This window comes from Hesperophylax consimilis, chromosome 5 (assembly GCF_061612785.1).
Source record: "Hesperophylax consimilis isolate HC1 chromosome 5, BYU_Hcon_1.0, whole genome shotgun sequence".
NCBI lineage: Eukaryota > Metazoa > Arthropoda > Insecta > Trichoptera > Limnephilidae > Hesperophylax > Hesperophylax consimilis.
The window spans coordinates 29,088,266-29,099,987 of NC_142840.1; the positions used below are offsets into that span (position 1 = coordinate 29,088,266).

At 33.6% G+C, this 11,722-nt stretch overlaps 2 protein-coding genes across 2 annotated transcripts; one reads left to right on the top strand and one right to left on the bottom strand.

The window, feature by feature from the left end:
• Positions 1-1,971: 1,971 nt before the first annotated feature.
• Positions 1,972-6,928, bottom strand: LOC149423738 (uncharacterized). Its single transcript, XM_089632092.1, has 4 exons — positions 6,788-6,928; positions 5,833-5,997; positions 5,254-5,370; positions 1,972-3,078 (listed from the first exon to the last, which is right to left on the bottom strand). The coding sequence occupies exons 1-4, from the start codon at positions 6,840-6,842 to the stop codon at positions 2,843-2,845; spliced, it is 573 nt and encodes a 190-aa protein (XP_089488218.1). The 5' UTR covers positions 6,843-6,928; the 3' UTR covers positions 1,972-2,842.
• Positions 6,929-7,368: 440 nt separating this feature from the next.
• Positions 7,369-9,338, top strand: Spase22-23 (Signal peptidase complex subunit Spase22-23). The gene is made up of 3 exons (XM_089632093.1): positions 7,369-7,612; positions 7,697-7,963; positions 8,832-9,338. The coding sequence occupies exons 1-3, from the start codon at positions 7,470-7,472 to the stop codon at positions 8,959-8,961; spliced, it is 540 nt and encodes a 179-aa protein (XP_089488219.1). The 5' UTR covers positions 7,369-7,469; the 3' UTR covers positions 8,962-9,338.
• The last annotated feature ends 2,384 nt before the right edge of the window (positions 9,339-11,722 follow it).

The following is an 11,722-nucleotide window of genomic DNA, read 5'->3' on the forward strand; positions in this document are numbered from 1 at the left end:
AAGAAATAATAAGATCTGAGATGGAACATAGTGTTATGTATAAAAAGTAGTTAGTAGGTATATGCATACAATTATAAGTGTATAGTAGAGCAAATAAAAAACAAACAAATATGGATATAATTTACTTGAAAGGTTTCGAATGGGAGAAGATGTAATAAAATTATTAAAGCTATAAAAGTTAATTATTAGCCGATAGAATCGAAATAAGTTGCCTTTTAAAGCTCACAAAATTGTCAAAACCAAATATATCTATAAGTTCACAGTATTTATTCGCAAGGTTGTGAATTCTAGGAATTGGTGAAAAAATAGAATAATTAGTGTTGAGGTTCTTGTTAAATTTAAAAGTATCTTTACTGTTGACAACACTATCTTTTTTGTTGACAACACATTACGAAATTTTCACTTTTTCATTCAAACAATCTTTCCAATTGTATAAAAATATGTATTTATTTTAAAAATTCAATCTGATTGAACACAAATATTTAAAAACTATTACTATTATTTGATTAAAAACACCTTTTTATAATACATATTGGCAGCTTCTTTAGTTTATTGCTTTAAAATGTTTAAAATCTTATAAATAGTAGGTAATGTAAAATTCTCATTGCTTGATAGATAACTCAAGAAAACACTTTTGAAGAAAACTATTAAAAAACATAATGATTAAAAATTCTCAAAAATTGTTTTAAAAACCAACGAAACCTTATTGATTCAAAAAACATTGCACACTTTATTAGAATCACATATATTTTTTTTAATTTTCACTATAACTCTCTTCTACATGTTCTCCCAACTCTTCTGTAATTAGGGGGACATTTTTGTCTATACAACGATGGTATTGAAATGATATTCATGGGGTCTGGATTTCCTCTTTTGGTTCGAATCCTGTTGATGACATGCGAACTGGCCTTCGAAAGGTGAATTGGTCTTAGAAAAAGGGCGCCGAATTTGCCATCTTCATATGCAGTAGGGTGGCCCATTGCACACACAAACAGCAAGCACATAACCACAACAACAATTTTACTTTTGTGAAACATTGTGCAGTTTTTTTTGTAAAAATCGAACAAATGTTATTTCAAATTGTGAAATGATTACTTCACCGTGAAATTTATCTAGCTTCTGACTGCGTAGGCACTGTAGGCAGCCGAGGCAATTTTATAATCATTATATTCTGAGAAATGAATTATTGTTCTCAGTGCTTGATCAATATTTGTTCAACACTTGAGATTAAACAATAAATTACTAGACTGCGCAAGGTGTCAAGATGCATGATAGACCTAAACCATAACTAAATATTATTCAAATAATATAACGTAGGTAAGAACTCTTTATTTTAAAAACATGTGACAGCTACAATCTAGGTAAACATTAGGCGTCCTTATAGGGCTAGCATGTTTTTCAATGTGACCAGCTGTTATCCCTATACAAATCTCAACTACGCCCTAATATCGTACTTCAGATTAATGAACTTGGGAGCCACCTCCGGGCTGGAGTCCAACAATACTTACAATCCGTTGTTAACAGAGCACTTGCTATATCCAATGCACAGAAGCAATGTGGGCATACTGAGTCTATTCTACAGGTATTTCAATGTAGCCTCCTCTAAGGAGATAGTGGCATTGATCCCCGGCGGACGAGCGGAACACCCGATCACTGTTGATGTCGGCTTCTTGAGAACGGGCCGCTTCTTCGTCTTGTTTTTGTGTAAGCCGGGTCGTATGTGGAACGAGCTACCAGCATCTGTTTTTCCTCCTTCATATAATCCCGGCCTCTTCAAGACCCGCATTAATAAATCCCTTACTACAGCCCCTACCTTAACCCGCCTCACTACGCTGCCCAACTGTGTGGCGACTTAGTTCCCCTGCATTTACACTGTACAGAGTACAGACAGGGGCGCTCTTGTGAGGTGTCACATAAAAAAATCAAATTAAAAAACAAATAAAAGGTGTTACCTACAAAGTATGTGGGTTAGTAGAAAAAGACTATGTTTCGTGTGAGTGATCAAATAAGTATAATAAAAAGTAATATAGAATTTAGAGTAGGTATCTAGTCATTGATCATAATAAGTAGGTATATTGAATTCACAAGTGCGATAGGCGAGGGTATATCACAGGGAATCTAATAAAATTTGATCTTTTAACAATCATACACAATAAGTACCTAAACAGCTGATTATAGCTCGACATACTTAACTTTGCAGGCGGCCAAAAGGGAAACCAACGGATGAATGGATAATTCTAAGATTTTGAGAACGTGTTTTACAGGCAGATTTAGGTTTATAGGCATATCGCACACCACTTATCGAAAAATGAGTATTGCTAGTTTATTAAGAATTCTCTTCAAATTATTGGTAATCTAGTTAAAAACCAGATTGCAGAATGAATTAGTGGGTTTTAGTAAACTACGGATGTAAAATAAAAATCTTAATATGTTCGCATTTCATCATTATATATTAACAAGGCAAATGCAGGTGCATGAACACGTGTTCCGATATATCAGGAATTTACTCAAATTTTATCAATAAACTCCCTGCAAGCCCGTTTTTAACCGAATTCCCAATAATTTCAAAAGATTCTTAATAAATTAGCAATACTCAGTACTCAATACTATCCATGTAGAAAAATGGTACCTTTATGGGAAGGTCAAATGGATCTTAGTTCTAAATGTGATGGGTTCGATAGATTTATAAAACCAAATTACAAAAACTACCTTTGATTGTTTGCAAATTCAGTAGTTTCGACGCCCATTTATCTTCCTACCACACATTTTTAAATCACTATAGTTTTTGGTATCCAAAATATGCGGTGCCCATTCCTGCAAAGATAAGTATCTCAATTTCGATCTAACTATTGATTAAAACATCGTGGTACACCACTAGCAACACTGAGAGGGCGAGCAGAAGCAGGGTTGGCAGAAGGTTGACCGTCACCGCGGCGTTGCAGGGCCGCATTCCGGGAGTTGACCGGCAAACGCAGAGGTCGACCTGCCTGCTGCCTGACTTCATCACGTGGCAGCCAGAGTTTATGGAATTTTCATCCTGGTCGGTGACCTTGGTGCACATGAATGTCACGTTTTGAACTGGAAGAATAGGGGAATGTTCATTAAAGAAAGCGATTTTATTTGTATTTGAATTTCATTAGAATATTCGAATTTATGACTACGAAGCCTTAATTATTTTTATTTATTTTTTTATTTATTAAAAGTATACAATACAGAATATAGTATATTATATAAAGCATTGTACTCCCAGGAGTTAATAAACTCATTGCGGGAATGATACGCATTACATGAAACATATAGCTGTATGTATTAAATGGACATATGATGGGACATAAACAACATTATTATTTCAGATAGTCATTAATAAGATGAAGTTTGAGCATGTTAGTTTGGGTCTTTTTACATTGACTTGCACATTTGATCTCGTTGGGTAGTTGATTATATTTTGTGTGAGCTATGTATTCTAGGGATCTTAGTCCATATTTTGTTGATTTGATTTTTGGTATATGTAGTTTGTTGTGATTTCTTGTGTTGTGTTGGTGTACGTCGTAATTGTAATAGAGTGTAGTGTTGGAATGTGCCGAGTGTTGAATTACTTGTAATATAGTTTTAATTGATCATTTTTTTTATATACGTATATGTTATGTATAATTTTGTACACTCTTCCACTAAAGGCCACGTTTCTTACAGTAAATAAGATTATTTTGTTTTAAAAAAACACCATGCATCATATTACTTCATTTTTGTTAATCGTTTTTTTGTGAATATCGCACAAGAGTTCTAAATGCTCCTAACTGTTCGGAACCAGTGAAACTATATCATGCCCAATTGGAGTTGTTGTGAGGCTGTAGGTAGTCGAGAGGGCAAGGACAGGGCCGGACCTATGCTGGCGCAATTGGAGCTGTCTGCTCCGGACGCCGAACTATCAAGGCGCCAAAGCGCTGATAATAACTAACACCGAACTGTTCGGTCACGGAACACATCGCCCTTGAGATTATTTTTCATAAAAATGGCCCTGCACAAAAATACAAATCATCCGAATATTATTGATTAAAGTGATCACCTACCAAGTCGTCTACTAGTTTTGACAAGCGCCTGAATCTTACTCACGGCCGACCCTGGACAAGGAGATGGAGAAAGGTCACCATGGTAACCAAACATGGCTAAAGCCATTTCAACCAACGTTTCAAATCTGACTGGTGGTCTTACACCAGGGCGATTCTGACAGTATCTTCGTCGCTGGAACGTGCCGCAAATATAAAACATATTATTTTTAAACGAATAAATTGTGAAATAACACAACTTAATCAAACGAAATTTACTTGCACACGCCGAGATTTGAACCCGCGAACTTCAGATTGCTATTTGCTGTGAAAGTCCATCAGTAATGGCGGAAAATAGATTTTCGTAGTTTTATAGACTCCCCCATAAGCTGGTGAACCACAAATGTTATGTATTTCGATCAAGATTTTTCAAAATTTTCCAATTCAAGAAATTCGTATTTTTTTCCAATCGTCGGTATATTATTGCTGGACGATGCTTACAATCATATAACGGCCGTAAAAATTTAGTTATAAATCGAATTTCCAACCACAAGGCTTGAGCCTTTGTCTGCATATCACTGATATCACAAAAAATTTCTAAGCAAGTGAGTTCAAGGTTTTACGTATCTACGTAGAGTACCTAATAAAAAATAAAGATAACTCGATTTTATTTCAAATCCAATCTCTTGAAAATGCGTAAGTTTCAACAATTTTATATAAAATTCTCCATCTTTTTTATTGCTTTTACCTATATGCAAGCAACTTTATTAAAAAATATCAAAATAATTTATTTTAGAAGAATGTGTGAAATATTGCACCAAATTTTCATAAATCCTTGTTGTGGGTGGAAAATTATATTGGGTCTCTTCAAACACGTTTCTTTGCGTCACATCACAAAGGAAAAAATGACAATTGAGAAATATAAAAGATTAATCAAACATTTTTTTATAATTGCGCATGTGTTCCGCTAATAATAAAATATCTTTATGATTGTACGCGGTATGTTATCTTTCTTTCGCGATTTTTGTTTTAATCTGTAAAACTGTTATCACTGAAATAAATCAATTTAATTATAAAACTTTATCTATCCACTTCCTTCCCATCGATAGATACAATCCGTTGGCTTTAAAAGAATTGATACCTTTATTTATTTTAAAAACCTTTTTTCAAATGAACCTTTCATTTGCTTTATATAGTAATAGGTACTTACTTTTATCATCAAATAAATATGTGTACGATGCACACACTTCCCCTTCGGTCAATTGGCAAGTTGTGTCGTCAAAGTGATTCTCCCAAATGTAATTTATGTCTGGGTAGCTCGAATCAACTTAAAGAAAGGGATAAAAAGAACATGCTTATTATTTTACTGTGTTATGGAAAACATACCTAAGTTATGAAGGAAATTGAACAGTTGTACTGTTCCCGAATTATTAAATCCATTGGCCGATTTACGATGCAGAGGGCCGGTTACAGTAAATATTTTGCCACTCCAGGCGGAATGTTTTTCATTCACTTTTGCCTACATATCATTCATGAACCTGTTTTGGAGGTAAAACGGTATTTATGGGTGTAATTTTAACACAACATAACTGTGGTCCAAGGCGAATTGATGGTAGATACCTATCTATTTTGTCACAAAACTTAATTTCAAAAAGTTTTACAGATCTTTATAATTATTTCTAAAACTTTGTGAACTGTTTACACTCAGTTTATCCATGTTTGTTTCTAAAGTAGGTATATTTTTTCAAACGTTGTGATATTGTAATAGAAAAAAAAAGTAGGAACTTACATGTGTACACCAATGGCAATCTGCAAGGAACATTTGTGGCTAACTGTGTAAAGTCATCGCAGGTTGCATTGTTTATATCTGATTCATTGGAGTACTTGGGTCCAATCCAAGAAAAGTTGAAGCAGTAACTTTTCTTTGTAGAGTTTTGCTGAGCAAGGACTGATACTGCAAATCAAAATAAGTGACGTATCATATTAAATTATAACATTCTATTTATCGATACTAATCTATTTGATGACAACATACAAATTCTACTGGAATTATTACGTTTCATGTTTTTGATTTCGTACGTAATGCCTTTATCTATAATTGGTAACGAATATACAAAATCCCATAACATATTAGGCACTAACTAATAATAGTTACTACGCGTCTTTACACTCTTTTTTAACGACAAAAATACAAGGAAAACAATAATAATGGCGTCATAGGTATTGCATCTGATTTTTTTAAACTCTTTTGAATAAGTTGATATGACATGTATCGAAGAGTTATAGATCCTTGCAAATTATGTTACGAGCTAAAAAATAGATGCGTTGACCTAGAAATTTCAGACAGAAAAATCTGTGCAAATTTCATTTTGCCTTTCCGCTTTAAAGTTTGTTTTACACAATTTTCCTTGTGGAAAATTAATGCATTATCAATAAACGATAACGTTTCGGGAAAAACAAACTTTAGCTATTGGTCCAAACAGTCTAAGTGTGTATGACTAATAACAGTGATTTTTAGTATTACATTGAGAAAAAGTTTTTTATTCATTTAACATAGCAATAATAAAAAAGAACAAACACGCGTTGCTTTCGTGTATTTGTGCTAAAGCAAAGATTACAATATAATATTATTTATAGCTAAGGTACCTGTATATGCAACAAAGTTTTAAAACCGTTCGAATACTTATTAATCCGGAAAGTTGTATTGTTTTAAGATATTTCACTAGCGACATTCTTTAACTTACTCGTGGAAATCGTTATCAAACAAAACACAAACAAATTTAATTTAGCGTTAGACATTTTCACTGTTTTGTATTTTAATAATTTTGTTAAAAAACAGCATAATAAACAATTTATTATAGCGATTGCATTTCATTGACATGAACAGCTAAACTAAATCATATTTATCTAAAGGAATGTGTTATCTTTCCGTCTTATTATCTCGTAATCTTTAAAAATTCATACCAATAAACTCATTACCAATCAATGAGTTGCAAATTGAGATAACAAAACATGAAACGCTCTGCCTTATTTTTTTATAAATTAATGTTATTGACAATTTAGTGCATATAAGAGATGATTTGTTAAATTTAAAAAAAAATTCCTGTTATATTATAACTAATGATTTTTATTTGGGTAATATCCAATAATGAAGCGGTTAACAATATTATTGTACACGGAAAGTACCTACCTACATAAATTTAAATTTTCTTTTATGAAATTAGCCCCACATCCAATGATATAAATCGCCCTAATATTTATGGTTTACAGAAATCCTCTTTACCGGCAACACAGAACACAAGCGCAAATTGTTTATGGTACCGAAGATTTTTGACACTTTCCTGACGTGTCCGTTTTACATCTGGCCGGCTTGTGTTTTGCTTGGCCAACTTTTCAATAACACCGTTTTCATATAAATCCGTTAAAATGCATAACTTTTTAACCAGGGGCAATGGCATTTTAGCATACACCTTAAGTGTATTAGCCTGTTTGACATTTTGCTGTTTTATTTCGACTGTTTTCATTGATTATAGAACCGATGCTGCTATGAACATCGCCAAAGTAGTTGTGTGAGTTTCGTTTTCTCGCTAACCAGTGAATTTCAATTTTAATACTAAGACTGTAGCTTACCTGTATATTTAAACTTGTTTCAGAAAAAATGTTCCAGACTATGGTGCATCTAGGGAGAAAAACGACTTAGGGTTCCTCACTTTCGACATGAAGACTGACTTGTCACATCTCTTTAACTGGAATGTAAAGCAGTTGTTTTTATATCTGACAGCTGAATACAGCACACCAAGCAATGAACTGAACCAAGTAGTTTTATGGGACAAGATTATCCTCAGGGGTGAAAATGCAGTTCTGGACTTCAAGAACATGAACACTAAATACTACTTCTGGGATGATGGAAACGGTTTGAAGTAAGGAGAACTTTCTAGCAAACTGCTAGAAACTAAAACTTTTTGTTGTATTCATTTTTATGAAGTTCTGTGGTGGTCATAACCAACTGCAAGCGTAAAGTTATTGCAAAGATATGCTGTATTATTTACTTTAAAATTGAGCAATTTTGATGTCCTCTATAAGGCAACAGGCAAAGGTCACCAAATCACACAACACACAGTTAGTGTAATTTATAAATTAGGTTATGATGGTAAAATCAGATTTGTATGGTTTTTTTAATTTATGGAATGTGCTTGAAGAGTTTTATCTACCTGCATAATAATATTAAAAGAAAAGTAAAAGCACAAATAAGAGTTTTTCCCCCAAAATACAAATTTCAATGTGTCAAAAGTTGTGTGTGGTTTAGTGACTTTTGCCTGAACATGGACGATATGTTGCACAATCAAAACGATTTGTTGCATGAGTACTGCGCAGTATTACTCGTGCCTCAGTAACTTCCAAAAAGTTCCACACCGAACTGCGCTGCAGACCGTTACCTTAATTTTCTGCGCGTATGGTCTTGCAGTATTCGGTTTATGTCGATTCCTTACCGACCCGTGAGATGACAGACTAAGGACAGGTTGTTTTGGAGAATTTGAACAATTCTTCAAATTTCAAAGTTAATTTTCAAGTTCTATGAAAGATTTTTTGAAGTTTTGTTATTATTTCAGTTCTGTCAAGCAACTAGCCTATAATGATATAATAACAGAACTTGAATAGGACTTTCACAGAACCTGAAAATGAACGTTGAAGTTTGATGAATTGTTCAAATTCTCCAAAACAACCTGTCCTTGTTGCTTAAAAGCTTATTTGAAACGATTGTGTTCTAAGTTTTACATATTTTTTCAGGGGTCACAAGAACGTCACATTGACACTGTCTTGGAACATAATTCCAAATGCTGGACTATTACCAAGTGTCTCTTCCTATGGATCTCACTCCTTCAGTTTTCCTGCAGAGTACACCCACTCGCGAGTCTGATAGACTCCTAGTTTCATTGATTCCAACACGTTATACATCTTTTAACGCCAATACAAATTTATGGATCCATGATACCTTCCAACGTATGAGGTTCCTAAACTAATGAATGTTTTAATTACTTCTCGGTGTGTGTCTACCAAGCCTTACTTCCTTAATTATTGTTGGGCTTGGTTTGGTAAACTGCCGGTAAAGTTTTCAATTTCTGTTTGGTAAACTGTCTCTTTCAGCATGTTTTATAGGTTGGAGGTATAGGACAATGCAATTTATTTTTTTATACTTTGCCCAGAGTTTGTCAGGCCAAAAACTGAGTCATCTGTCGATTGTTTTTTGTTAAATTAATGAATCTTTATAAATAATTAAAAAAATTGAACAACAAATCGTTTATTTTTAATGAATAATTTTATACATTGTGGTATTTATTCCCAAAGGCCAGCTTGGTGTATGGTATGAACTAAAGAGCGATTAATTATTATATTATTTTAATCAATGTTTAACTAAATTAAGGGTATTTTTTTTAATATCAAAATTTCATTCTGAAATCAATTGTTAACGTTAGAATTTCTGATTCTCGTCAAAAACATAGCCAGAAAAAGCTTGTACATTGAAGTCTACACGGTATCAGCGATGTACCTAGGTAGCTCACGTCGCGGCATTACAGGGGGGTCTTCGCCAGCCGGGTTATTGTCATTGCTTTTACGTAAATTTGAAATGAGTTCCTACTTACACATTTTTATAAAAATGTCAAATTGGCCTGTAGGTAATTTTAGTAGCGGTCGCGCTAGTTATTTGAGTTGCATTATGTTATGGAATAGCTTCAATTTGACCGCTTTGAATTTAATAAAATTTTCTAAAAATGTGGGAGATTTACGATGTAAGTTAAAACAATCGATATAAGTAAAAAGACAAACACAAATCATCTTAAAAACTTAGATCAACATACCTGACTACACAATTCAAAACTGTATAGCGACCTCTCCCTCTTATTATCAAAGTACGCATATAACAGAAAGAGATGTTTAATTATTACGTTGTACAAACTTAACACGGAGTGCATTTGACATCAGATTTCGTTCGACCAATCATGAAAGCGTATACACAGTAGAAATTTTAAATCATTTTTCACGAACGATTTATTAATTCCGAGAGTAAAAATATATATATACAGGGTGTATCGGCACGTACCCGACAAACTTTAACCAGCTATTCCTTAGCATATTTGGAGTAAAAAATCTTATGTGCACTTTGCTGTCCGGTAATGTTTTTTTTTAATAAAAAATTTATCATTCATATTTTCACCACTGTTTTATCCTTTGTCAAAGTTAGAAAACCCATCTGGCAAATATTTTATTCGAATTCCGTTGAATAATGCACGTGTGTACCTATATTGGCGCACACTTACAATCACAACAAAATGGCACGGCACCATTCGTCTCATTTTTAACTATTATTATTTAGTGTGTGCGAAAGAGCGAAGTCGCTTTTTGACATACTTGCTTATAACAGCTGTTGAACACGAAACGCAATGCCAATGACAGTGATGTAGTGTGGAAATTTTAAATTTTTTTGTTTTTAATTGAAAAAAAAATGCTACCGGACAGCAAAGTGCCCATAACATTTTTTACTCCAAATGTGCTAAGGAATAGCTGGTTAAAGTTTGTCGGGTTAGTGCCGATACACCCTGTATATATATATATATATTCAGTATGGGTGTTTTTTGATCTACATGAATATATTTTTTACTAAAATTCCTTATTAAAAAAAATCTTTCTGTCAGAATGCAACTATGCATAAATTATGAATAGTCCGTCAATTTAGCAAAATTCCTTGCAAGAAATTGGGTATTTTGAATTTTTTGACCTCGGAGAACCCCCGCACCTAGCGTTACCCAGCAAAATCAGTAAAATTTAGGCACTTGTTTACATTTTGACCATATATTTAAAAAAATAAACATCTGTCGAAAAAGACATTCCTTTTTGAAAGTAGAATACGATGGTACAATTTGAGCACACAATGAGATAGGTATGACGATTCCCGACATACATTTGAAAAAAAAAACAGCGATTTATTACAATAAATTTGCAAGAATTTCGGCATTGAAGATGACCTTTGTGTGCCAAAACGTTCCTGAGATATATATCCATTGGTAGGGTAGATATGTGAGCAGATTTTATATTTTAGTAATATGTATTACATAACAGTCAATATAGCAAAATCTCATTTGGGTTACACAGTGATATAAAAACCGAGTTTTCTACCTCAGCGCACCCCCAGGACCTGCGCTACCTCGCAAAGACAGCAAAATTTAGGCTTTTGTTTTCGCCGTATTTTTTTGAAAGGAAAGTAAATTTGTTACAATGTGAGCATAAGATAAGCCATATAGGTATGACGATTCCCAGTAAACTTCCTACATACCTATAGTCGCCGTCATTCAATTGAATGACTTATTCATCTTTTGAAGGTCCTAGACTGGTGGGCAGGATTCTGATATTTCACTCTGACAGTGTTTGTACGGGACGTGTTCACCTGCCCAAGAAAAAACTGTAAACTATAAGCACCGGCACACATTTACCTTTGTCCTTTTTAATGATTCAAATAAAGCACTTGAGGTATTTCATTTGAACCGTTACAGAGGTTCATAAAAATGCAGGGAATATCGACTCTTGTAATATGTTTGCATCAACGAATGCGTCTTGAGAAAGACGATATATTCGACATTTGTAATTTGCATTTAAATGAACGCCTTAATAAAGACGGTTGGTTT

Coding starts and splice junctions, on each gene's coding strand:
- LOC149423738 (XM_089632092.1), bottom strand. CDS start 6,842: ATGTCTAACGCTAAATTAAATTTGTTTGTGTTTTGTTTGATAACGATT. Junction 5,998..6,787: donor TTTGATAACGATTTCCACGA/GTAAGTTAAAGA, acceptor TTTGATTTGCAG/TATCAGTCCTTGCTCAGCAA. Junction 5,371..5,832: donor ATTGCCATTGGTGTACACAT/GTAAGTTCCTAC, acceptor CCTTTCTTTAAG/TTGATTCGAGCTACCCAGAC.
- Spase22-23 (XM_089632093.1), top strand. CDS start 7,470: ATGCATAACTTTTTAACCAGGGGCAATGGCATTTTAGCATACACCTTA. Junction 7,613..7,696: donor AACATCGCCAAAGTAGTTGT/GTGAGTTTCGTT, acceptor AACTTGTTTCAG/AAAAAATGTTCCAGACTATG. Junction 7,964..8,831: donor GATGATGGAAACGGTTTGAA/GTAAGGAGAACT, acceptor ATATTTTTTCAG/GGGTCACAAGAACGTCACAT.